The sequence below is a fragment of the Hemicordylus capensis genome, chromosome 4 (genome assembly GCF_027244095.1).
Source record: "Hemicordylus capensis ecotype Gifberg chromosome 4, rHemCap1.1.pri, whole genome shotgun sequence".
In the NCBI taxonomy this organism is placed as follows: Eukaryota; Metazoa; Chordata; class Lepidosauria; order Squamata; family Cordylidae; genus Hemicordylus; species Hemicordylus capensis.
Window position 1 is genome coordinate 318,398,809 of NC_069660.1, and position 24,091 is coordinate 318,422,899.

The 24,091-nt window shown below is 51.1% G+C and overlaps 1 protein-coding gene across 1 annotated transcript in view; it reads right to left on the reverse strand.

Moving 5' to 3' along the window:
• Window positions 1–990: 990 nt before the first annotated feature.
• The window catches only part of LOC128324958 (1-phosphatidylinositol 4,5-bisphosphate phosphodiesterase gamma-1-like), a 103,593-nt gene continuing 80,492 nt past the window's right edge, over window positions 991–24,091 (reverse strand). The window contains exons 23-32 of the mRNA XM_053250208.1: window positions 22,553–22,619; window positions 21,226–21,389; window positions 19,079–19,175; window positions 16,936–17,160; window positions 13,923–14,071; window positions 13,658–13,772; window positions 13,100–13,261; window positions 11,506–11,594; window positions 8,723–8,907; window positions 991–5,980 (exon numbers count right to left, since the gene is read on the reverse strand). Coding sequence (XP_053106183.1) covers window positions 5,929–5,980; window positions 8,723–8,907; window positions 11,506–11,594; window positions 13,100–13,261; window positions 13,658–13,772; window positions 13,923–14,071; window positions 16,936–17,160; window positions 19,079–19,175; window positions 21,226–21,389; window positions 22,553–22,619 — 1,305 coding nt within the window. The 3' untranslated portion in view covers window positions 991–5,928. The remainder of the gene's footprint in view (window positions 5,981–8,722; window positions 8,908–11,505; window positions 11,595–13,099; window positions 13,262–13,657; window positions 13,773–13,922; window positions 14,072–16,935; window positions 17,161–19,078; window positions 19,176–21,225; window positions 21,390–22,552; window positions 22,620–24,091) is intronic.

Sequence of the window (24,091 nt, forward strand, 5' to 3'; positions counted from 1 at the left end):
AATAATATAATGGTGGCAATTAATGAAGGTTGTTGCTGTTTATATGGAATCTATAGAATTTATTTTGTTACTTTCCCATTTCACTTCATTGTGGGCTAGCCTAAGAATTCTAGTGACTGGGACTTTTTGTTGAATAATCTCACTAGTCTGTTCTGGGGCTGATCTGGTGGGCAGTTATTCCATTTCTGGTCAAGCTGCTGGTTTGATCAGTTGCTATCTCCTCTCAGTTCCTGGGTATGGATGAGTGTGTAGCCCCGCTCCCGCCAGCTATAACTTTTCTGTAACTTTTGCCTTAAACAATCTCAGGAGAAGGGAAGAAATATTTTGTATGTGGCAGTGTCAATCTCCAGATTGAAAACATGTCTTCCAATAGAGCCTTCTATATGACTTTATTTGTGTGTTGGTCTTTATTTTTCAAGGAATGTCTCCCTATGCAGGGCTGAAGAGGAAAAGGTGTTCATGTACGTACCCATCCATCCCAGTTGGTTGTGCATTTCCACATTCCTCTTGGTTGTTTTTACATTTGGATGAAGCTAAAAGATTGCATGTGAGGGAACACGGAAGTCCTGGGGATAGAAGTGGCGGTATTTCTACCCCCCCCTTCTCGTTATGGCCACAGGTGTGTAGAATTGGACAAGATACAGAAGCAATGTGATTTCTGCCCAGAGGGCTTGCTGCTTAGCAATAAGCCAGAGAGAAGCAGGTTTCAAGCTTGCAGGGCCTACTCATTTCTCCCAGTCGACTGCAGCCAGGCAACTGGAGGAGAGCCTGAGAAGGGAGTTTGGGATGGGGCACCTCTGTCAACAAGATGGAAGTGCCCCCCCATTTTATTTATTTATTCTGTGTAAACTGCATTGAGAACTTCTGCAAGCACTATATAAATATTTGTTGTAGTAGCAGATGAAGCTGTTTTGTGCAGTGAATGCAGAAGTACACCATTGGAAGGAAAAGAGCCAGCCATAAATTTAGACACAGAGCTTTGTTTATAAATACTGGCTAAATAGATTTATTTTCATACAAAGAATACATGAGTCTCTCCCCAGAGTGACACTGGAAGGGACATGGTCTCCCAGCAACAGTGCTGGTCCATTTTGTCAACTCCCTTGTGCTTCTTGAATTCTCTCTGCTCTGAATGGTGAGGGTTTCCCAGGTTTGCACGCTTTGCAGAGGTGGGTCTTCCTCTTCAGCCATCTGCAGCAGGCCAGTATAGATGCTGAACCTGACGGTCGTGCTGTACTGTAGGGACTTCTCTGCAGGTCTGTGTTTCCTGTTGGCAGGCCAGCTGCTTTCTCAGGTTTTCCTCTTTCCATCCCATGCAAGCCCATTGCCTACTTGACTCTACCCTCCCTGTATTGTAACTGTGGAAATGAAGAGCTAGAAGATTCCCACCTCAAAGACATGATTGACAAGCAAATTGGAGTGCATGGCTCTTGTGGCAGTTGCCTCAGAGGGGAATATACTTGCTCCACCCCTCAAACCTATTGTAAATTTAAAAATTGGGGGGGGGGGAGAAACCTCCGAAAAATACTGATGGTAAGGTTTGGAATGGTTGAAGAACCTGCTCTCCCCCCCCACCCCCCATGGAAGAAAGGCCACCTCCAGTTCTAGTGGTTAGAAGCGACAGGGTTTCACAGAGCTCTACCTCTGTGAGTGTTCTTTGTTAAACTAGCAGCTGGCTCCAACATTTCCCTTTCAACCCCTCGCTCCTGCTGATGAGAAAGGAAGGAGAGTGAAAGCAACATGATTTCTGAAGAAAGGAGCGTCTTATCTCCCATCCACTGCATGCCACCTGAGGAGTCAGCCAGAGCTGGCTGCAAAAGAGAGTGGCTGAGATCCCAGACCAGTTCTGGCATGGAACATCCTCCTTTCAGCTGGCACCTGGGTAAACTCAGAAATCCTGACTGTTCCTTAGTTGAGCTGCGACTCTTCCTGGAGTGTCACTGCTCAGCTAGTGGTGCTGCTGCTGCTGTACACTGAATATAGAAACACTGTTCCGTGGCACCTCAAATGCTGGGCTCTGCCTAAAGAGATGAGCACTGAAGCTGCATCCTCTTGTTGGTTACCTGCCCTGCCCTGCCCTGCCCAGCCTCTTGCTGGCTTCTGAGTTTCCCCTTGCTTCTCAAAGCTTATCTTTACATCTAAAAATGGTACAGGTTAATACTACTACTAATAATGAAAATATTGAAAGATAAGATTTTTCAACTTGTTTGTCTACAAGTCTGTAGTCATGGTTGTGCAGAATATATCTCAGCTGGGTAACTGCTCAGTTTATGTTTCTGCTACCAGCTTCAGAACGGCCAAGAAAGAAGATTCTGCTTCTCCCTTTAGACCTCTTTCCCCATCCCATCTGTGTATTACCAAATCCTTATATTTTTTGCATAGTCAGTTGTTGTACACTTAGGCACTAATGATATCCTTGGGAACACAGAAAGCGCTTTTAAAACAGATGCTGATCCAACAGCCCCCATTTAATAGTCTGACACACTTTTCCCAGCGACTGAATCAAGCAAGTGAACTCGAAGATCAGTACTAAAGAAAGACTTTAGGGAAATGAAAGGGCCCCAAATGCTATCTGGTCAAGGGAAGAGGCTTATGCACTTCTGAGGAGCTGGACTCTTGTCACTCCGCTCGCTTGCACTTCTTGCTAGTTTTCTTCTGTATTGAGCCCAGAGTCTCTGTTCTCAGAGGGGCACACCAGGCTTGAAACAGGTCTGGAACAACCATGTGTACAACTGCTACTATAGGGAAGTCCCTATGACTTTGATGGAGATTATTTCAGTAGCTCAAGCGGTTCCATAAAGTTCCTCTTCAGACCTGGCAGCTCATTTTGCTGCCTGTACATGAACACCTTGCTTATATTTATGCAGGATCTGTTGGCTTCTGGGAGTTAGACCCACTTTGCCTATGCATCCCTGGTACCCAAGAACCTCGTGTTAAATGACCGAGTGTACCTTGCACAGGTCTCACAGTAGTAGTGGAAGTTTAGCATAACAATACCCTCATTGTCTGGAAGCTAGTGCCTCTCTCTTATAGTGTGTGTGTGTTTGTTTGTGTGTGTGGTGGTATCTTCAAACGAGTTATACCTCCTCCTTGCTCTAGGGAGCCAGGGCCATCTTTATTGCAAACTGTCCTACCATTCTGTGGGATGTAGTTACTCTCGGTTCCGGTCCCCTCCGGCTATAGGACTTTGCTGCAGCTCCTTTGGTTTCCTGCCCAAATTCAGCTTTCAGCCAGTTTGTCCTTTTTACTTCCTCCTCCTTCTCCATCTAAGATGGCCGGCTCTCCTCCCCCACTAGCCAATTAAAAAGCAAGAGCCTTTGTATCTGGCAGTGGAGGAGCAGGTGCCCCCAGGTTGTCCTTCCCAAAGAGCTCTCCGTGCCAGACCGCCAGAAGTGTGCCTACATCCTGGATTGTAGAGGCCAGGTGCTGACCTGCCACAAGCTCCTCCCACAGCAGCGGCTGCAATTGGCACGGCCTGTCCTTGTGGAGCGATGGGGAAGTGTAACCTGGTCCAGGATACCTTCCATGCATTGTGAAGGACAAACACATCAGGGTAAGTCTGGTGCTCTTCTCTGCAGCTGTCAGTTGGGGCTGTTGCCTCCAGCTAAGCCCCTGCTGGAGTCGCCGCCACTCTTCTTTTGATTCAGCATACTGATAAGAGACTCTTGCCTTTCCCGGCATCAGTCCAAATTCTGCCATCTGACTAAAGGGCACAGCTGTGCACAGACTGATTGGGGTTGCATTCATGGTTCTGCTGCTGCAGAGGGTGGGAAAGGGAAGCACAAGCAGCAGCTAAGCAGAACGCCCAAATCTTGCTTGGGGCCCCACAACCCAGTCGGAGACTTGAAGTCGGCGCAGGCAGGCGAGCTTTTGAAGCTCATCTCTGCCACTGCGCTTCTCAAAAGGCTGAATGCTCTACTAGAGACCAACAACTGCCGCCTCCCCTCTGCACCTGGTCCCCTTTTGTCATGTCCCGCTGCTCTGGACTAGCCTCTGCAGAAGAGACACAGGCTACAGGTGTTCTTCCCTCCCAGCTGTTCCTCCTCTAGAATTCCCCAGCCTGCCTCTCAGCAAAGGTGTGAGCCTGTTTGTATGACAGCCCTTTTGGAAGAGGGCAAATGCAGCTTACAGGAGAGAGGGGGAGAGACAGCAGCAGTAGGAACTGGGCCAGTCTGCTGGCAATTCTTCAGGGTACAGAAGCAGTCCAGTAATGGGATGTGGGGTCTTCCTTAGAGACTGGGCAGGCACTCATCAGGGATAGGAAGCAGGTCTAGGTGACCCCTCATCTCCTTCCTGGAATGGCGATTCTTGGTTCTGGCAGATGCAATGGACCTCCTCCTCTGCTGAAGACTCTGCTCTCTCTCAGAGGCTACGAGGTATGGTAATTGCAGCGGATCTCTCCTTTGAAGCTGTCTCCAAGGTGAAAATGCAAGCACGTGTGGAACATGTGAGGAATTTTGAAGCAAGCCAAAAGAAAGGTTATAGCAGTGTGAAGAAATGCCTCTGGCTGGGTCTGCAACAGAGGTCACTGGATACAACCTAAATGGGCATTTGAAGTGAAGCATCTGTTCCAAGTAATGGCGAAAGTGTTCCCGCGAGATTGGTGACATTTTGGGGTGGGGCTGAATAGCCCTCTCACTTCCTTTAAGACTGTGATAAGTAAGTGAGACTCTCTAACTCTGGGAAGGATATATAAAAGCAGAAGGCTCTGCCTGGCCAGTAAGAGCAGACAAGCTGTCCATTGGCCTTGTGCCTGGCAGTTGCTGGCAAGAGCCTGGGACCGATGCTGCCCGCTGTTCTAGAAGGCCTTCCCCAGCGGTTTGTGGTTGGATGACCACTCCCACCACCAGCCCCAGCCAGAAAAGCCAAACGCTGGAGAGGATGGGAGTGGCCATCTGGCAGCAGCTGAGGACCCCAACGCCCGTTGAGCTTGAAGGGGGCAGCATCTGCTCTCTGCAGTAGGAGGTTCAGGAAATGCTTTCCAATTAAGGCTCCGAAAGGCAAGGGGGAGAGAGACATTTGCCCTCTTTCCCTACAATAAATAAATAAATAGAGTGAGGCTGCACATTGACTAGGGAATGACCCCTGTTGAAATGGGGAGAGGGTCAAGCTGTGCTTGGCAGCAAGGTTGTGTTGGTCGCATTGGGGCTTGTGCTTAAGGATGGGGTTAAAAATGGGGAGATTTATCTGTGCTATAGCAGCCTGAAACCCTGTGATCCTGAAGCAAAGGGTGACTCTCAATCCTGGCCTCCTTCCCCCGCCTCCAATCAACCTATTCAACCTTTTCTGTGGCGCCACCCCTCTCCTTCTCCTTCCTCAACTCTTGTCGTCCTAGTCCTTGATCCAGCCATGACTTCCATCAACCCCTTCCATGCCCTCCTTCCTACAGTTCCGGTCCTTTGGCCTCTTCTCAGCCAGCTGCTGCAGGTTTGCAATGTGCAAGAAAAAAGTAGCTTGGGAGGTAAAAGACATCTGCCACCGACACTCTTTCAAGTTGCAACCAAAATAAAAATAAAAATAAAAATGCAAGGCCTCTCTCCGCATGTGCCCCGTGGGAGGAAAATACTATGGACTGCAAGGGAGCCCAGCCCAACGTTTCGCGGAGGAGATCCACCTGGAATGTCTGTAAGAGGAGCTGGGGAACGGCCGGTCCTCAGTCCTAGCTGGCATTTGTGCCCACTGAGCCAGGGAGGTGGGCGGGCAAGGTGGGCTGCCTGCTTGCCAACACGGCTGGGGAGTCCTCCTGCTCTGTGGACAGCAGCCACGTGGGCCTCTGCCCCAGCCAGCCAGCCGGGACTTTGGTGGCAGAGCAGGGTCCAGGCAACGGCTGGTGTCAAAGGCCACCTTGGGGTCTGGTGAGGGAGTGGGGAGGCTGCTCCAGGCCCCTCACAGGGAGGGGCAAGCCAGGAATGTGGGCTTGGGACTGCTTCAGTTACGCCTGTTGGCCAGCTGCCTGTCTCGCTTCTTTTTCTCCATCAACCTGCATTGGAAAAAGGACACGATTCAGGCTGCATGGCCCAAGAACTGCCCTCCAAGACAAGTCCAGCCCTTCCTAATTAAACCAGTTCAGCTAAAGGTGCACTGGGAACCCTCTGCTTTTAGCGGAGGAGAACACAACAGATGCTTACTTGCACTTTGCGGGGGCAACTCTGCCTCATTTATTTATTGTATGTATATATCACCCCATATAAAATCTCTGGATGGTTTACAAATTAAAACACAACAGTTAAAACCTTAAATCATATACAACCAATTAAAATAGCCAATAAAGCTTTAACACATGGGTGCGCTTTCAGGAGTCGCTTAAAAACAGCCAGAGATGGGGAGGTTCTGATTTCATGTGGGAGTGTGTTCCAGAGCCCCGGGGCAACCCTAGCGAAGATCTGGTTTGAGCCGGTGGTAACAACCCCCAGACCTCCTCCATGATCTGAATAGGTGGCAGGGTTCATGAAGAAGAAGGCGGTGCTCTCTTAAGTACCCTGGGTCCAAGCCATTCAGGGCTCGTGTTTTGGCCACTTCTATCTTTGACGGAGAGCTCAGTTAGACGTCACCCAGAACCACAGGTAAGGCCTGGTTCCGGGCAATGTCCCTGCGCCTCGGGGCACATGTTCTCCTTCCCCCAACTCATGCAAGCATCTGCTTCTGATTTAGGTTAGAATAAAGGACATCTGTAACTCTGAGCTGACTATTATGAATATTTATATACTGCTTTTCAACCATGGTTCTTAAAGCTGGTTACACAGAAAAACAAACAATAACTGAGTAAGAGGGCTCCTGCCCAAAAGGCTCACAATCTAACACAAAAACAAAACACGTAAGCAACAGCCACCGGAGGGATGCTTGGTTGGAGCTGGACGGGGACAGTTGCTCTTCTCTTGTTAAATCCTGAAGACCACCACTGAGAACCTGAGTTACAGACAGCAGTTTATTTCAAGTCAGTGGGTTAGAATCAACCCAGACTGGTTGCTTTGGGCTGCCTGAGCAATCTTGTTTTTTCCTAATCTAAACCAGAAGCAGATGCTTGTGTGGGAAGGGGAAGGGGGAGAGCGCATGCTCCTGGGGCTCGGGTCCATCATGCAGCACCGGGATTTAGCGGTGGTTCTGCATGGTGTCTGAAGTGACTTTGCGTGTGGCAGCCCCACTGCTTTGGAGTGCCTTCCACAGAGTTTAGAGAGCAGAGCGGCTCTCCGCCCACAGGAAGCCAAAGCACCCCAGCCTGGTGAAACAGGCCTGAGACTGCAGCAGCAGCAGTGGAAGAACACTGTACAGTGAGGGAAATAAGTGTGTGATCCCCTGCTGATTTTGTCCGTTTGCCCTCTGACACAGAAATGACCAGGCTATAATTGGAATGGTAGGTTTATTGTAGCTGTGAGAGACAGAATAACAACAAACCAACCCTCAAAAGCCCAGTGCCCAAAAGTCAGCGATGGATTTGCATTGTAGTGAGGGAAATAAGTATTTGATCCCCTATCAACCAGCAAGATTTCAGGCTCCCAGGTGTCTTTTCACTATATGCAGGTAACGAGCTGAGATGAGGAACACCCTCTGTAAGGGAGTGCTCCTAATCCCAGCTTGTTACAGTACCTGTATAAAAGACACCTGTCCATAGAAGCAAGCAATCACTCAGCTTCCAAACTCACCACCATGCCCAAGACCAAAGAGCTGTCAAAGTATGTCAGGGACAAGGTTGTAGACCTGCACAAGGCTGGACTGGGCTACAAGACTATCGCCGAGCAGCTTGGTGAGAAGGTGACTACAGTTGGCACGATAACTCGCAAATGGAAGAAACACAAAACAACTGTCAATCTCCCTCGGTCTGGGGCTCCATGCAAGATCTCACCTCGTGGAGTTGCAATGATCATGAGAACGGTGACAAAGCAGCCCAGAACTACACGGGGGGAACTTGTCAATGATCTCAGGGCAGCTGGAACCATAGTCACCAAGAAAACAATTGGTAACACACTACGCCGTGAAGGACTGAAATCTTGCAGTGCCCGCAAGGTCCCCCTGCTCAAGGCAGCACATGTACAGGCCCGTCTGCAGTTTGCCAATGCACATCTGAATGATCCAGAGGAGAACTGGGCGGAAGTGTTGTGGTCAGATGAGACCAAAATCGAGCTCTTTGGCATCAACTCAACTCGCCGCGTGTGGAGGAGGAGGAATGCTGCCTATGAGCCCAAGAACACCATCCCCACCGTCAAACATGGAGGTGGACACATTATGCTTTGGGGGTGTTTTTCTGCTCAGGGCATTGAGAATGGGTCGTGGATGGGTATTCCAGCATGACAATGACCCAAAACACACAGCCAAGGCAAGAAAGGAGTGGCTCAAGAAGAAGCACATGAAGGTCCTGGAGTGGCCCAGCCAGTCTCCAGACCTTAATCCCATAGAAAATCCCTTTTGTGAAGGGATCGAATACTTATTTCCCTCACTACAATGCAAATCCATCGCTGACTTTTGGGCACTGGGCTTTTGAGGGTTTGTTTGTTGTTATTCTGTCTCTCACAGCTACAATAAACCTACCATTCCAATTATAGCCTGGTCATTTCTGTGTCAGAGGGCAAACGGACAAAATCAGCAGGGGATCAAATACTTATTTCCCTCACTGTACACTAACAGGGAAGAAGGGGAACCCAGCAGTGGGCTGTGGAAGAGGACCTGGCAAGCCAGGGAGGAGCTGTTCTCGCCCAGTGGGACAGGGTGCCTCGTGGCCTGAACTCACTTCCTGTTGCGCACTTCCGTCAGCTCCATGAGCCGCTCCTGGGCTGCCCGCAGCTCGTCCAGCCTCTGCTGGTAACGCGAGTCACAGCTGTTGCTGTGCTCAAAGCTGGACACCTGGTTGGAGAGCTCGTTGGCCCGGTCACGCAGCTGCTGGATGGAGGAGTAGAGGTTCTCATCATCTTCCTCCTGGGAAGCAGACAAATCGGCAGAGACTCAGGCTCTCAGCCCTCACAGCTGGCACAGGCCTGGAGGAGAGCAGTTGCCTGGCCATTTCGGAAAGCTGCATTCGGCAGGGACATGTAAAATCACTAAGCAGCTTACAAAGAAAACTGGTATAAAAATAGGAAAAGAAAAATTGTGCTTGTATGTATTTCCTCTGTGTGATGGAAGATGGCCCAGCGTACAAAAATGTGTCTGTCCAAGGATTCCAATTATGTGAAATGGAAATGGCAGCTCGGAACATCAAATATGGCCATCAAATATAACTAGAAGTAAAAACCATTGTAGTTATTTACTTAGCATATTTGCATACTACCCGAAACTCATGTTACTTGTTTCAAGTAAACAAGCTCTCACTGTTCGATTTAATCAGGGATTCTCAATGTTGGGTTGCCAGATGTTATTAGACTTCAACTCCCATAATCCCCAACCAAAGGCCACTGGAGCTGGGGGGATTATGGGAGTTGAAGTCCAATAACATCTGGCAACCCAACGTTGAGAATCCCTGTTCTCAACAGGCAATAAAAACAGCTATGAATATAGAATGCCAGCAGGGAAGGGGGTAGGTAGTTCTCAGTGTACTGCACAGTTTTGCAGGTATGACTGTCTGCTTGAGGAGCAGAAGTCCTGGGTGTGCACTCAGTGAAAAGAGCTCCTGGCTCTCAGGAAACAGGTTTGTTCCCTCGGAGCCAAGGTGGCTGACCTGGAGAAGCTCAGGGAGGCAGCAAGGTATGTAGATGAGACCCTTTTTAAGTTTGGAAAAGAGGCAACTATGGGGAGACATGATAGAGGTCTATAAACTCATGCATGGTGTGGAGAAAGTGGAGAGAGAGAGAGGAATGTTTATCCCTCTCGCTCAACACTAGAGCCAGGGCCATCCCATGAAACTGAAGGCCAGGAAATTGACGACCAACAAAAGGAAGTACTTTTTCATGCAGTACATAATTAATTTGTGGACTTCTCTTGCTATGGGATGTGGTGACAGCCACGAGCCTGGATGGCTTTAAAAGGGGCTTAGATAAATCCACGGAAGACAGGTCTATCAATGGCTACTACTCTGAGGGCCACCAGAGGCATTCAAGATGTCTCTGAATACCAGTTGCTGGGGGGTGGGGTGGAAGCAACAGCCGGAGAGAGGGCCTAAGCTCTTGCCTGTGGGCTTCCCAGAGGCATCTGGTGGGCCACTATGGGAAACAGGATGCTGGACTGGATGGGCTTCCTTGGGCCGGATCCAGCAGGACTGTCATTATGTGCCACTGCGAGGTGGCAGCCTCCAGTGATGGAGGTGGTGCTGTGCACTGCCCTCCTCGCCTCACCAGACCTCCTTTGGCCCTGACTGCTGCTTTGTCGAAGAAGTCCATCTCTATGCTCTCCTTGCCTTTTGAAAAGGCAACCGGCAGTGAATGAAGCAGCAGCAAGGGTGAGTCCTCTTCCCAAAAGGCAGGAGGAATGGAAGACTGGCAACTGGGAGGAGACGCCACGGTGGCCACCACCAACACCAGGGAGAGAAGGCAAGGAAACGGGGTGGGAAGGGGTGTGGAGGAGAAACAGCGAAGCAGAGAGGGCGAGAGGGAAATTCTTCTGGGGTGCACTCATGAGGCCAAGTCTTGGAAGGGCTGTCAAGGAAGAGGAGGAGGAGGAGGAGGGTCTGTGCAGAGGGAAATTCCTCTGCGGTGTGTTCCATGCGTCACAAGAATGTGGCTGCCTCAGGCGCTGGTGGGGCCTGGACTAGGCCTGAGCTGAAAGACTTTACAGAGAACACCAAGAGATTATTCCATCCCGGGCATGAAAAGGACTGAGGAGGTAATGGGTAAGTTGACAAGGGGAGACCTGAAGCGAACTGCAACGCTGAGCTGGCCCTGTTTACTAGAGTGCTGGGCATCATGACCAAAACATGTACTACTGGAGGAAAATGCATGCTTTTGTAGAAAAGGGGTCACCCAAATCCTGTGTAAAAGCCTCAGACGGGCAATCATGGCTCTTGCCTCTGAACTTCCTTTAACACAGTGGCTGACCTACTGCGCAATGGTGCGTCCGCCTAGCCCTTGCAGGCACGCAAGCTGTGCAAGTTACACAAATGCAGAATTTACTGAAATGTTGTTACGTGAGAGGAAGCCCACTGGAAACAGTCGAAATTTCCAACAGGCTGCCTCTCATGTAACATCATTTCAGCAAATTCTGCATGTGTGTAACTCACACAACTTGTGTGCGTGCAAAGTTACGAGGCGGATATGCTGTGGCACAGTGGGTCAGCTACTGACTCTAAGCTGGGTTTATGGAGATGGAAGAGGTCTTTACAGGGCAGATTACTGACCTGTAACCTGCAGGGAAAGGTCTCCGTTTTGTCAGAACCCCCAGTTCTCTCAATCTGGAGGAGCTCAGCTAAACAAGCTGGGTTTATGGAGATGGAAGCGCTCTGCCATTAATTTCTGCAGGCCCCTTTTCCCTTCTGAGCAGTCATTCAGACTTGTGTGGTGTGGCAGCTGCAACGATCTTCACATGCAAGGAGTCCAGGCTGCCGGTGCTGGCAACGGGCCTGTCGGACGGTGCGAGCAAGTTGCTTACCTTGGCATTGACTATTTCTATGTGGAGCAGCAGGGCAGCAAGTTCAAGGTCCTCGCTGTAGCTGTTCTTCAGGGGCACCGACCTGTAACCTGCAGGCAGGGGTCTCCGTTTAGTCAGGACCCCCAGTTCTCTACATCAGAACGCGGAAGAGCTCAGCCAAACCAGTCACCCCAACATCTTATGGCCTGTCCTAATCAATCAGACTGGATTTACCTCCGTCTAGAGTTCTTCTCTTCTGCAGTTGGAAGCTGCCGATTCGCCATGGACATCCAAGGGTGGTGATCCAGTAGGCACTGGGCACATTATTGAGGCTTCCAAAAATCTTTTGATCGTCCCCCAACAAAAGTCATCAAGTGATCTTAGTGCCAGCTGGTTGCCGTTTGCGGCATGTGGCAACGAGATGCCCTCCCCTCAGCCAGCCCAGCGCCAGCAACCTGGCCGGCCCACTTCCCTGCGCAGGCGCCGCTCTGCTCCCCGTTCTGGGCCGCACAGCACTGCTTGCACATCCGCGAGGCAGGATGGAGTGTGCACCCAGCAGGGGCGGGTCCTTCGCTGGCTGACCTGTCGCCACCCCTGCACTGCTGGGCAGGCACCCCAGGGCTCACTGACCCTCTCTCTCTCCCCCCGTCTCCCCCCCTCCAGCATCTCACCCTTGATGACTGCAGGCTTCGTTCAGGCAAGGAGAGGGAGGAGAGCTGGTCTTGTGGTGGTGAGCACGAATGGGCCCCTTTGCTAAGCAGGGTCCGGCTCGGTGTGCATTTGAGTGTGGGAGACTACATGTGGGCACGGTCAGATATGCCCCTCAGTGGAAGAGCATCTGCATGTGCGGAGGGCCCACAGTTCCCTCTCTGGCAGCATCTCCAGGTAGGGCTGGGGGAGACTCCTGCCTGAATCCTTGGACTGAGCGAGAGGGACCTTTGGGGTCTGACTGGGTACATGGCAGCTTCCTGTGTTCCTAACCTCAGCAGGTGGGCCCATCTGCGAAGAAATGTTTCAGCCGCGGACACGCAAAGGAAATGGGGGAAACTGGAGGATAGAAGGAAGAGGCGCCACTGCTGGCGTCCGCCTGCACCTGCTGGGAGGGTGGCAAGAAGAGCCGCAGCCCTGGCCAGATCCTGCAGCGGCTGCTCTGCCTTGGAGGCCCCACAACGATGCAGGCAGCACGGGTCAGCGGAGGGGCTTCTGCCATCATGGCCTTCACTGAGCAGCCCCCGTCTGCCCACAGAGATGGGGCTGCAGGTGTGGGGTGCTGCTGGGCCAGGGCAGCGGTGGCCCCGGCCTCTCGTCTGACTTGCGGCTGAAACCACCAAAAGGCCAGTCCTGAGGGCGCAGGCGTGTGGCGTGGGCACCCGGGCTGGTGTCCAGACTGGCCCACCCGGCAAAAAGGACTGACTGACAAGGAAGACCAGCTGGGCCATGCAGCTTCTCTGCCTTCTTCACGGCAGATTTGGCCACCGGGACTGGATGGTGGTGGGATAGGCCATGTTGGCCTGAACCCCGGCGGAGAATACCCGCCAAGGGAAGTGGGTTTCTTGCCCCGAGTCAGAGAGGGAGTGGGGTGGCAGAGAGGGAAGGTGGGGGATTCAGCCCGTACCTGTTTTGAGGCCCTTGATGGGGAAGGTGGCCTGCGCCAGGAAGTTGGGGTCGCTGAACATGTCCTCCTCGTAGACCACAAAGCGCAGGAAGGCAAATTCGGGGTTGTTGACGTCGAAGACAAACTGCTTGACCAGCCAGATAGGATTGAGGCCGTTGTCAGCTGCGAGGGAAGGAGTCAAAAGCAGCCCGTTGAGTGAAACACAGAACCGTGTGATGCCAGAGCTGGGAGGGGCCTCGGAGGTCTTCGAGTCGGGTCCCCTGCTCAGGGCAAGAACCCGGGGCTCTGCTCTGGCGGCAGGATGGTGAACCGGAGTGGTTCTGGGGCCTCACAGTCAGCGCCACAGGGCTCACTGATCATGATGACCCTTTTATCCAGGATCCTTGTGACTGTGTGAACCCAGCCAGCCTGGGGCAAGAGATGCAGAGGACGTGTGGGGAGGGGAAGCCCCTGCTTTTGTGAGAGGAACGACCCTGAGAGAGGAACTCAACCAGTTCTGCTCTGTGGGTCTCCGTCTCTGATGCAGCAGGCTCTCGCTCCGGAGACCAGCCCCCTCACCTACGACATCCGTCTTGTTTTTGCTGTTGTCAAACTCCGAACCGCAGACCTCCACCTCCACAAAGGGGCAGACGATGCTGCGGCCATTCTTGGGGAGGTGCCGGGCCCCGAGGATCTGTGGGGAGGAAGGTTGGATGGAGTCAGATGCAAATGGTGAGGCTTGTGCAGGAAACGGCACATTTCCCCAAGCGCTGGACGGGCCATGGCGAGGGGCCAGCCTGGTCTCTGTGTGCACCCCTCCCCTCAAGACACCCCATTCGCTTGCCTGCAGCTGAATCGTGATGGGTTCCACCAGCTTCAGGCTGCTCTTGTCGAAAGGGTCAAAAAGGTCATCCCGCATGATGTCTGGCTGCAACACGTACCCGCTGTGCCCCCCCAGCATGAAGAGGGACTGATTCAGCTGCATTGGCTTGTCTGGAAGCATAAACAAATCAAAGCTCTGAGAAGAACATGCGATGTTGCAGAAGGTTCCACGGGACCACAGTGGCCAGTATACAGAGCAGGGGTGGCAGGGGAGGAAACAAAGTTCATAGGGAATTTGAGGGTGGCTCGTGGGGCATCCACTAAAGCAAACTGCCAGAAATTGTAAATAGGTTGCAGAGCTCAGACATGGCTCCTCGGTGTTTTCCACGCTGGAACATACTCACAACGTTTCTGTGGAGAGCCTGCCCAGATTGTAAGAAGGGTGCCATCCACGTCCCCCACGCCTGGATTCGAAACAGAAGATGATGCGATTTTGCCCTACAATGCTGTTAATGCATCTCAGGCAACTAGCTGTATTTTTCCGTGTTAGGGATGCTACATGTGTACTTAACGCGCTTACGACGTGTGGCAGTCTGGACAGATTTTTATATTTGTTCTGAAAGACATCTTCTGCTTCCTCCTGCCTCTTTAAATGTTCAGCACTTATGATGGGGCGGGGCAGGGGCAGTGGCAGGCACTGCATATGGAGGGAAGGGGAACAGCCCCCATCCCCCCCCCCCCGCTGCAGGCTGCTTACAATGGTGCAGGGGAATCGTCTCCTTTCTCCAACCTCCTGATTATTTTTTCTTGCGGCTCCTCTACAACCCCTTCCCTTCCCTTTAATTTAATTTTTTTTAAAAAAAAATGGTGTTGGTGCAAAGGTGCAAGCCCATTCAGTGGTGCTTCCCCCTCCTGGCCAATCTGTGCAAATGCACCGAGAAATTGTTAAAAAATAAATAAATTCTGTCACATCAGCGACCCCCTCTCTCCCTCTGAAAACCCCATTGGCCTGAGATAGAAGAGGAAGAGGGGCCCCCAGTGGATGCATCCCAGAGGTGGAGTATGGAAGTTCCCTGCCTGGAAAAAACGCTGCAGATTACGGCGTGAGAACTGCTGTGCTCCCGGTTTCAAAACCACTGCCTCACTCCGTTACACTTTGCAACCCTTCAAGTGCTGCAAATCTCCTAGGATGGAAATGGCCCTTGTTCCCTTAGATCTGTGCCCACCGCTGACTGAGAGGGGCCGGGAACAGCATGGAGCCTCGCCCTGTGACTGGTGGAGGCAGCATTCACAGGGGCATAAGAAGAGCCCTGACGGAGCGGACTCAGCTGGGTCAGGGAGGAGAGCTGGTCTGGTGGGAGCAAGCCGGACTTGTCCCCTTAGCTAAGCAGGGTCCACCCTGGTGGCATATGAATGGGAGACTCCATGTGTGAGCACTGGAAGATATTCCCCTCAGCAGGGGATGGGGCTGCTCTGGGAAGAGCAGAAGGTTCCAAGTTCCCTCCCTGGCAGCATCTCCAAGATACGGTTGAGAGAGATTCCTGCCTGCAACCTTGGAGAAGCTGCTGCCAGTCTGGGTAGACAATACTGAGCTAGAGGGACCCAGGGTCTGACTCAGTATATGGCAGCTTCCTCTGTTCCTATTTCTATCTAGCCTAGCCCCCTACTGCTTCCCACGGCGGCCAGACAGACGCTTCCAGGAAGTCCAGAAGGAGGGCATCAAGGCAACAGCCAACTACTACTCATATTTATATACCGCTTTCCAACAAAAGTTTTCAAAGCAGTTTACACACAAAATAAAGATAAATAAAATCGCCCCTGTCCCCAAAGGGCTCACAATCTTCAGAACAAAAACATAAGCTAGACACCAGCAACAGCCACTGGAGGGATGCTGTACTCGGGCTAGCAAGGGCCAGTTGTTCTCCCCTTGCAAAATATAAGAGAACCGCCACTTGGGAAAGGTGCCTCTTTGCTCAGCTGACAGGGCACTTGCTCCTACTCCAGGTGGCCCTCGTTATTCACGGGGAATCCGTTACCGCGGATAATGAAACCATGAATAAAGAGACCATAACCCTATGGGGATTGCGGGGTTAGGTCCTTTCAGCTTAAAATAATGCTAAAAAAACAACAACACAGGGAGGGGCAGAAATAAGGGTAGAAAAGAACAGCACCTTGTTCTCCAGGAATGCTTGCCAAATCCCCCAACTTTTCATTTCAATTTTTAAAAAACAAACAAGAGCCACAAAGTAGCTCTTCACTTGAGAATGGCAGCTGGAAATGACATCAGAAGTCGTTTCCGGACACTCGGGAACCACATACAGGCAAAGATTGCCTATATGTCATGCTGCGGATAAAGAAACTGGGTCTCTAAGACCCATCAACGGATACATAAAACCACAGATAACAGCCACCAGTACTACTACAACTACTATACCACTTTTCAATGCAGAAGTCTGCAAAGTGGTTTATATAAAATAAATAACAATAACAAGAATAATCCCCTGTCCCCCAAGGACTCACAGTCTAGGAAGAAACAAGGGACACACCAGCAAGAGCTGCAGGAGGGATGCTGTGTTGGGTGAAACAGGGCATTGTTGTGACATTGCTAAATGAAATGCTAGAAACGAAACCCCACTGTGGAAGGTCTAGTTAGCAGGGGAAGAGCCCTCCGGTCGCTGGAGACTCAGCTGGTATCGTGGACCAGCAGCAGGAGATCCAGCCAGAGAAGAACAGAGACCCTTGGGTGGAAAAAGCCCAGAGCGGCTGGTCTCCACTTGCCAGACCTGACCAGTCAGCCCTCAGCCTGGTCTTTCTTTAGATGGGTTTCCTTCTGCACCCAATACCATGCCTGGGCAGGTGGTAACGTTTCCGTTCGTAATCCCTCACTCCTTGCTTCCGGTAGCCGCCTCCTCCAAAGAAGAGCTGAAGTCCTGGCAAGCACACAGCACATGCCTCGGGCGGGTGAGCAGGGAAAGGCCTCCAATGGCCGGCAGAGGGGTGGGGTGGGGTGGGGTGGCGTAGGGTGGCTGGCTTACCAGGTGTCTGGAAGTTGAGGGCCACCAGCTGGCTGCCACAGATCCACATGGGCAGCGGGTCGTAGTTGGAGGAGTCCAGGCGCTGCCCCTTGGGGTAGACGCGGCTCAGCTGCCGGCGGTTGTACTGCAGGAACTTCTTGCCCTTGCTGCGGTTGGCATACTTCTCCGCCTTGGTTTCGGGGAAGGAGGACATGTCCCGGTAACAGGCTTTCTCCGTGCCAATCTCTGGAAGGGGAAAATACGCCAAAAGGGGTTTGAGGTTTTGCACACAGGTGGTTGTGGGGCTAAATAATGGAGGTGCATCCACCCATCTTAATGATATGGAGAGGGTGGCCCAGTTCAGGCAGAAATGCATCTGAGGCTCAAGCCCTCCCCACATGATCTCCTCCTTTGTGTGGGGAGGAGACTGAAAGCTTCTATGGCTGGTGAATAAAGTGAAGTTTCCCATCACAACAGAACTCAGAAACAGGCTTATTAATTGTGACTAGTCAGGGAATTCAGCTGGCCAGAATTATGTAGCAGGTCTTTGAGTCACTTCCAAAAGGGGTCAGCCAAAAAAAAGTGACGCTGATTTCCTAGGAGACTAAGAAAAGCAAGTCCCACGAGAGGCAAAGCTTATACCAGATAGCAGTGAGCCCTCCTAGCTGGTCTGATCTAAGCAGAGTTAGAATTAACCACAGTTTGTAGTTCAGATGTAACAAGAAACTGCAATTTATTCACAAGCAAAAGGGAAGCGTTCAGTCTTGAGAGAAGAATAGCTCTGCTGAATCAGGCCCAAGGCCCATCCCGTCAAGCATTCTGGGTCACAGACGGCCCATCACATGCCTCTGGGGAGTTCCAGGCCAGAGATGAAGGCCAGGCCCTTTCTCTCCATGTCTTCGACGTGTCTTCTCCCTTCAAGGGAGAGGGGAGGAAGGAGGAGAGGGGAGGAAGGGTGACACGCTCAATGCCCGACACAGCTTATTCTTGGAAATATTATTCACTCACTTTCAACATTCACAAATGTCTGGTCATCCACTGAAAGTGGCAGAGAAACAAAAGAAAAGGCTTCCTCCTCAATGTAACTTATGGCCACAACAACATGCTGTGCTGGCCCCTGGCACAGAGGCTGGAAACAGGCTGCCCCATTACCATCAAAACAGAGCCCCCCTATTCAGAGAGACTGTACCAGGCTTGATGGCAGAGCATCTGCCTGGCATGCAGAAGGTCCTGGGTTCAATCCTTGGCATTTCCAGTCAGGAAGGGGTCTCAGGTAGCCTCTCTGAGACCCTGGAGAACTATTACCAATCAGAATACACCAGGGGTCTTCACACTTGGGTCCCCAGATGTTGGACTACAATTCCCATCATGCCCTGCCACAATGGCCTTGGCCTTTGAGGCCTTTGGCCATTGTGGCTGGGCATGATGGGATTTGTAGCCCAACATCCAGGGACCTATGTTTGAGAACCCCTGGAATATACAATATAGGGGATGGATGACCAAATAGCTCTATGTTCCCTGCTGAATAGGAAACATAGAAACATAGGAAACTGCCATCTACTGAGTCAGACCATTGGTCTATCTAGCTTAGTATTGTCTTCACAGACTGACAGCAGCTTCTCCAAGGTTGCAGGCAAGACTCTCTCAGCCCTATCTTGGAGAAGCCAAGGAGGGAACTCGAAACCTTCTGCTCTTCCCAGAGCGGCTCCATCCCCTGAGGGGAATATCTTGCAGTGCTCACACATCAAGTCTCCCATTCATATGCAACCAGGGCAGACCCTGCTTAGCTATGGGGACAAGTCATGCTTGCTACCACAAGACCAGCTCTCCTCTCCACACGTTGCAGAACAAGAAGTGGATGCAGTATCTTCATCATGGCCTGTCTGGAACTTTCTTGGGGCACCTGTTGGCATAGTTTGGGCAACCGCAAATCGGACCACCAGGCATGTGTGCCAATGGGGGGGGGTGCATGCCACATTTGTCTTGGGTCCTCCAGCCTGCCTCTCATAATAGCTGCCCCCAATGTTGGAGTGCTCCAACTGGATGCAACGGAGCAAGGCAGGGTGGGAGTGAGAGGAGGCACTCGGAGATCGGAATCCCAAGTGTTCAGAGAATATTTGCTTGAGTGGACCTGCCCCTATTTGCTCTGCCACGTGGGACTCACTCTCCTCATCAAAGGGCACCGGGCGGCAGTAGACGACCAGTTCTGAGAGTTCCAGGGCTATTTTCTTCCTTCGCTCCATGATCTTCCCCTCCTGCATCTGTACCGGATAAAAAAGGTCCGTGGTCAGAAGGAGCCCCTGGATGCATTCTCTCACTTCCGCATCCCGTCCTCCCTCAGCCATGGAATTCCTGCCTATTGTGCATAATTCTCACTCGGGGTATTGCTCAGAGTTAAGCCACCTAATGGCGCAGTGGGGGGGAAACCTGCCTAGAGAACAGGAGGCTGTTGGTTCGAATCCCCGGTAGTGTGTTTCCCAGAATATGGGAAACCCTTATATCGGGCAGGCATCAGTATGAATCCACACAGTATGAGATGATAAGAACATAAGAACAGCCCTGCTGGATCAGGCCCAAGGAGGCCCATCTAGACCAGCATCCTGTTTCGCACAGTGGCCCACCAGATGCTGCTGGAAGCCACAGGCAGGAGTTGAGGGCATGCCCCCTCTCCTGCTGTTGCGCAACTGGTACCCAGAGGCACCCCGCCCCCAAGGTGGCCTACGGCCCTTCGACTAGTAGCCGTCAATAGACCTCTCCTCCATGAAGTTATCCAAACCCCTCTTAAAGCCATCCAGGTTGTTGGCTGTCACCACATCTTGTGGCAGAGAATTCCACAAGTTGATTATGCGTTGTGTGAAAAAGCACTTCAGTTTGCTTGTCCTAGATTTCCTGGCAATCCATTTCATGGGATGACCCCTGGTTCTAGTGTTATGGGAGAGGGAGAAGAATTTCTCTCTATCCACTTTCTCCACACCATGCATGATTTTATAGACCTCTATCATGTCTCCCCGCAGTCGGCTTTTTTCTAAACTAAAAAGCCCCAGGTGTTGTAGTCTTGCCTCATAAGAAAGGTGCTCTAGGCCCCTGATCATCTTGGTTGCCCTCTTCTGCACCTTTTCCAGTTCTACAATGTCCTTTTTAAAGATGTGGTGACCAGAACTGTATACAGTACTCCAAGTGTGGTCGCACCATAGTTTTGTATAAGGGCATTATAATATTAGCAGTTTTATTTTCAATCCCCTTCCTAATGATCCCTAGCATGGAATTGGCCTTTTTCACAGCTGCTGCACATTGAGTCGACACTTTCAATGAGCTGTCCACCATGACCCCAAGATCTCTCTCCTGGTCAGTCACCGACAGCTCAGATCCCATCAGCATATACTTGAAGTTGGAGTTGCCAACACTGAACCGCTTTTGCCACTTTGTCGCCCACTCACCCAGTTTGAAGAGATCCTTTTGGAGCTCTTCACAATCAGTTATGGATTTCACTACCCCAAAGAGTTTGGAATCATCTGCAAATTTGGCCACCTTGCTGCTTACTCTTGCTTCTAGATCATTTATGAATAAATTAAGAAGCACCGGTCCCAGTATAGGTCCCTGGGGCACCCCACTTCTTACTTCCCTCCATGCTGAAAGGCGTCGTCTCATACTGCATGGGAGGAGGCAATGGTCAACCCCTCCTGTATTCTACCAAAGACAATCACAGGGCTCTGTCACAACCTAATGACCTAATTGCTCGGAGTTACTCAGGAGAACTGCTGTTTAAGAAAAGACAGCACTGACGGGTCCCCCAGCATTTTCATCTGCCTCTTCACTGAAGCGGAAGGAATAGAGCAAGTTTGGATTGGAAACTGCAGCCAAATAATTCTCAGTGTGGAAATGTGGAGCTGGTCAGCCCCTGAGGCCAAGCAAAGTCACATCCAGACCTTCCCAAGAGTCATGATGGCAAATCAGATACAGGGAAGTTACAGGGGGTTGTGGAAGCTGAAGATCTGTAATATTTTTTAAAAATGAGCTACAATTATCAATCCCTGCACAGTGGCCATTTTTCTTCTTTTCTGACACGGACTCTAAAAGAACAGCAGGCCTGTAGTGGGAGGCGTGTGGGACGATGTTGGAGGCCTTCTGGATCCTCCTTGCTTCTCTTTTTATTACGTTGCCGTCTCTCTTCCTTTTCCCTTCTTTGGCCTTGCTACCCTTCCTCTCATTTTCTCCTCCTCTTCTTCTCACCTAGCAACTGCTGGCATCTCCTGAAGGAGGGCTCAGCATAAGACTTGGGCCATTGCAGCTACAACTCCTCGAGGGACTCACCCTGGCATCTGCATTGTGTGTGGCCTCCCGGATCTTGGCCACCCAGTCGTTGAGCTCCTCCTGAGTGTCCGTGGCGACGTCCAGTGACTGGGACGGGTGGGACATCTGCTGGGAATGGATGGTGAAGACAAATGGTTTGGAGCTCCTCCCGTCTTTGGAGATAACTACAAGGACACCAGAGGGGGCGGCTTTACTGGAAGTGGCTCCCAATACAGGACTGATCAGCGGAGGAAGCAGCAGAACCGAGTCTGTTCCTGCTCTCCTGACTGCGGGTTGCAGGGAGGAGGGGACTGGCAACAGGGGCTTTGCCCAAGACGAAGCTCTTCCGTTAAAGCAGGGGGGTCTCAACCGTGGCCCCCAGATGTTGCTGGGGGCTGTGACTGGGGAGGATGGGAGTTGTAGCCAGCAACATCGGGGGACCCAAGATTGAGAACCTCTGCCTTAAGGAGAGGAAGGCAGGTCTCTGATGCTGCTTTTGCTCTTTGGGCTAACTTCCGGGAAAGAGATTCTTTCTGTGGGGACTTCAACAAGGGATGCAAATGATTCCTTTCATGCCGTGCATGGCGTGTGTTCTAATTTGAAAATAAGACTGGAATGGTTTCTAATATAGGAAACTGCCATTTAAAATAAATTATAACCAGATCATCTTATATCCTAGAAACATGGCTACTTGATTCAGGGGATCGCTTGGATGTTTGTTTCTACACAACAACTCCACTGAGTAGCAGCTTTGGAGGGTGCAAGTCACTCTGCACGTATTATCTTGATGTGATACTTACAAGTACTCTGTAAGGTAGGGGGGTTCTCAAACTTGGGCCCCCAGAGGTTGTTGGGCTACAATGCCCATAATTCTTTGCGATCCCAGCCCTGGGTGCTTCACCAGAAACTGGTCAATGGTCCACCAGCAGACTGTGGTCTACCTCCATGGCGGAAGCAGTCTTTCCGGGCGTGGTATCTCTTCCCATGTCCTTTCTGGACTTGCTGTTTTCCCCCTATCCCGTAAGCAGCCCTTTTCACCCCTGGTGCACCAGTCCCTGTGCAGTTTGATGGCGCTCCTGATTTCCAAATGAATACAGCCATTTGGATTGCATGCAATGATGGGACAATACGGGTTGACCATAGAGCCATGAGAGCAGAGCGACTTTCCCACTCTAAACCTTGGCCCTGCCATCCAAATGGCAGCTTCCAAATGGTAACCGGAAGTGAGGGTTGTGTACTCTTCTTCTCAGCGGTGTCCTTTGTACAGATGCAGGTCTGGCCCTTCCCTCCCAGAGGGTGCACCTGGGAGCCCCTTGCTCCTCCAGTGGCTGGACTTGCAGACACTCACCTACGTGGCAGGAAGGGACATCAATGAAACCTTTCAGGAAGTTTCCCAGGGGGCTGTTCTCCACGGACTGAAAGAGAGAGACAAAGAAACGGGCAGGGCAGAGAAATCAAAAGGGAGATTTAGCCAGTAACAGAAAGAGGACACCAAGGCAGAGAGATGCTAGTCTATCCCTCCAGGTCGCTGCCATTCTCTGGCTCTGCCCAGTCCCAAAACAAATGCAAGTGCTACACATTTATTTAAAATTAAGGGCTCGACAACCATCAATTGGCATCAGATACTTTAAACAAACACAAGCTACAGACTTTAACTGATTAATCTGTTTAATTGATTAAAGCTCTAATTGCAGATCCTAGAAGTAAACTGGTTAATGAAAGAATTCATCAGCCTTGTGGGAAAGGATTTTAAATCGTGATTTTATGCCCCTACCATTGTGCTAGTTATATAAAACTGAACATGTGGCCTCCCCTTCATACCTTCTCCCTCCCTTCAGGGTGAAGCTGGATACAGCTACCATGGGGGGCACGAGCGGCGTGGAGAGCCTGGGAGGGTTCAGAAGAGAGAGCAGGCTTAGCCCGCTCTCCCTGCAGACGGTCAGTTGTGAAGCCCTGGGCGGCCGGATCAGCCACCCACATGACTACTGACGGGTAATGTGGGAATCGGCGGGCCGCCCAGCCCCCAGAAGCCCCGGGATGCACCGCACAAGTGCGCAGGGCATTCTGGTGGGACCCCCGAGACTGGGAGGCTTGTTGTTGCCTCTCAGGCGGGGGTCTAGTCGTGTGTCGCCATGTGCCGCAATGGCACACACACACACACACACACACACACACACACACACCCTTTAAGGGGAGGGGGGATTAGGCGGGCTAGCCACCTTGTAACCACCAGGTCCGCCCGCGAGCCCAGTGGTTCCGACGATCCCTAGAAAGCGGGCTAGGCTCCCTTAGCCCACTTCCTAGTGATCGTGGGAAGAGGCTCAGTGTGTGGTTTGTTCTATGGTTGTGTTTGTATTTTGGTTAATACTGGTACAAAATCCGAAGACTAAAACAATGTGTACATTTTTGTGGTCACACAACTTCTTTTGAGCCCTCTGGGCATGCGGCTGGTTCTGCTTGTGTTCCTTACAGGACCTAACACATTGTCAAGTTTATACAGGCAGTAACCTCACTCCCCAAATATGAAACTTTTCAAAACTGAGTGCATGCTAGTAAGGTCACAATAGACCATACTGGGTGAATCACACAGGTCCAGTCAGCAGACAAGTTGCAGCATTAGAAATGAAGTGGATACATCCCAGTCAAATCTGTCGGCACACATCCTTTTCCCATGGATAAACTTCTGTTTAAATTATATTTAGCATTCAGCAGCAGATGCTTATTTAAGTCAACTGTGCTGTAGTTAACTCCTACAATATCCAGTTTTAACTATGTCCCTGCTACCAATTTGACTATCACAGTTTCTTCCCTGGCTGTTACAGTCCAATAAAGGTGACTTGGGACCTAGCAGATGATTCTCCGTAGCCTTATAATAAAAATGGCCAGA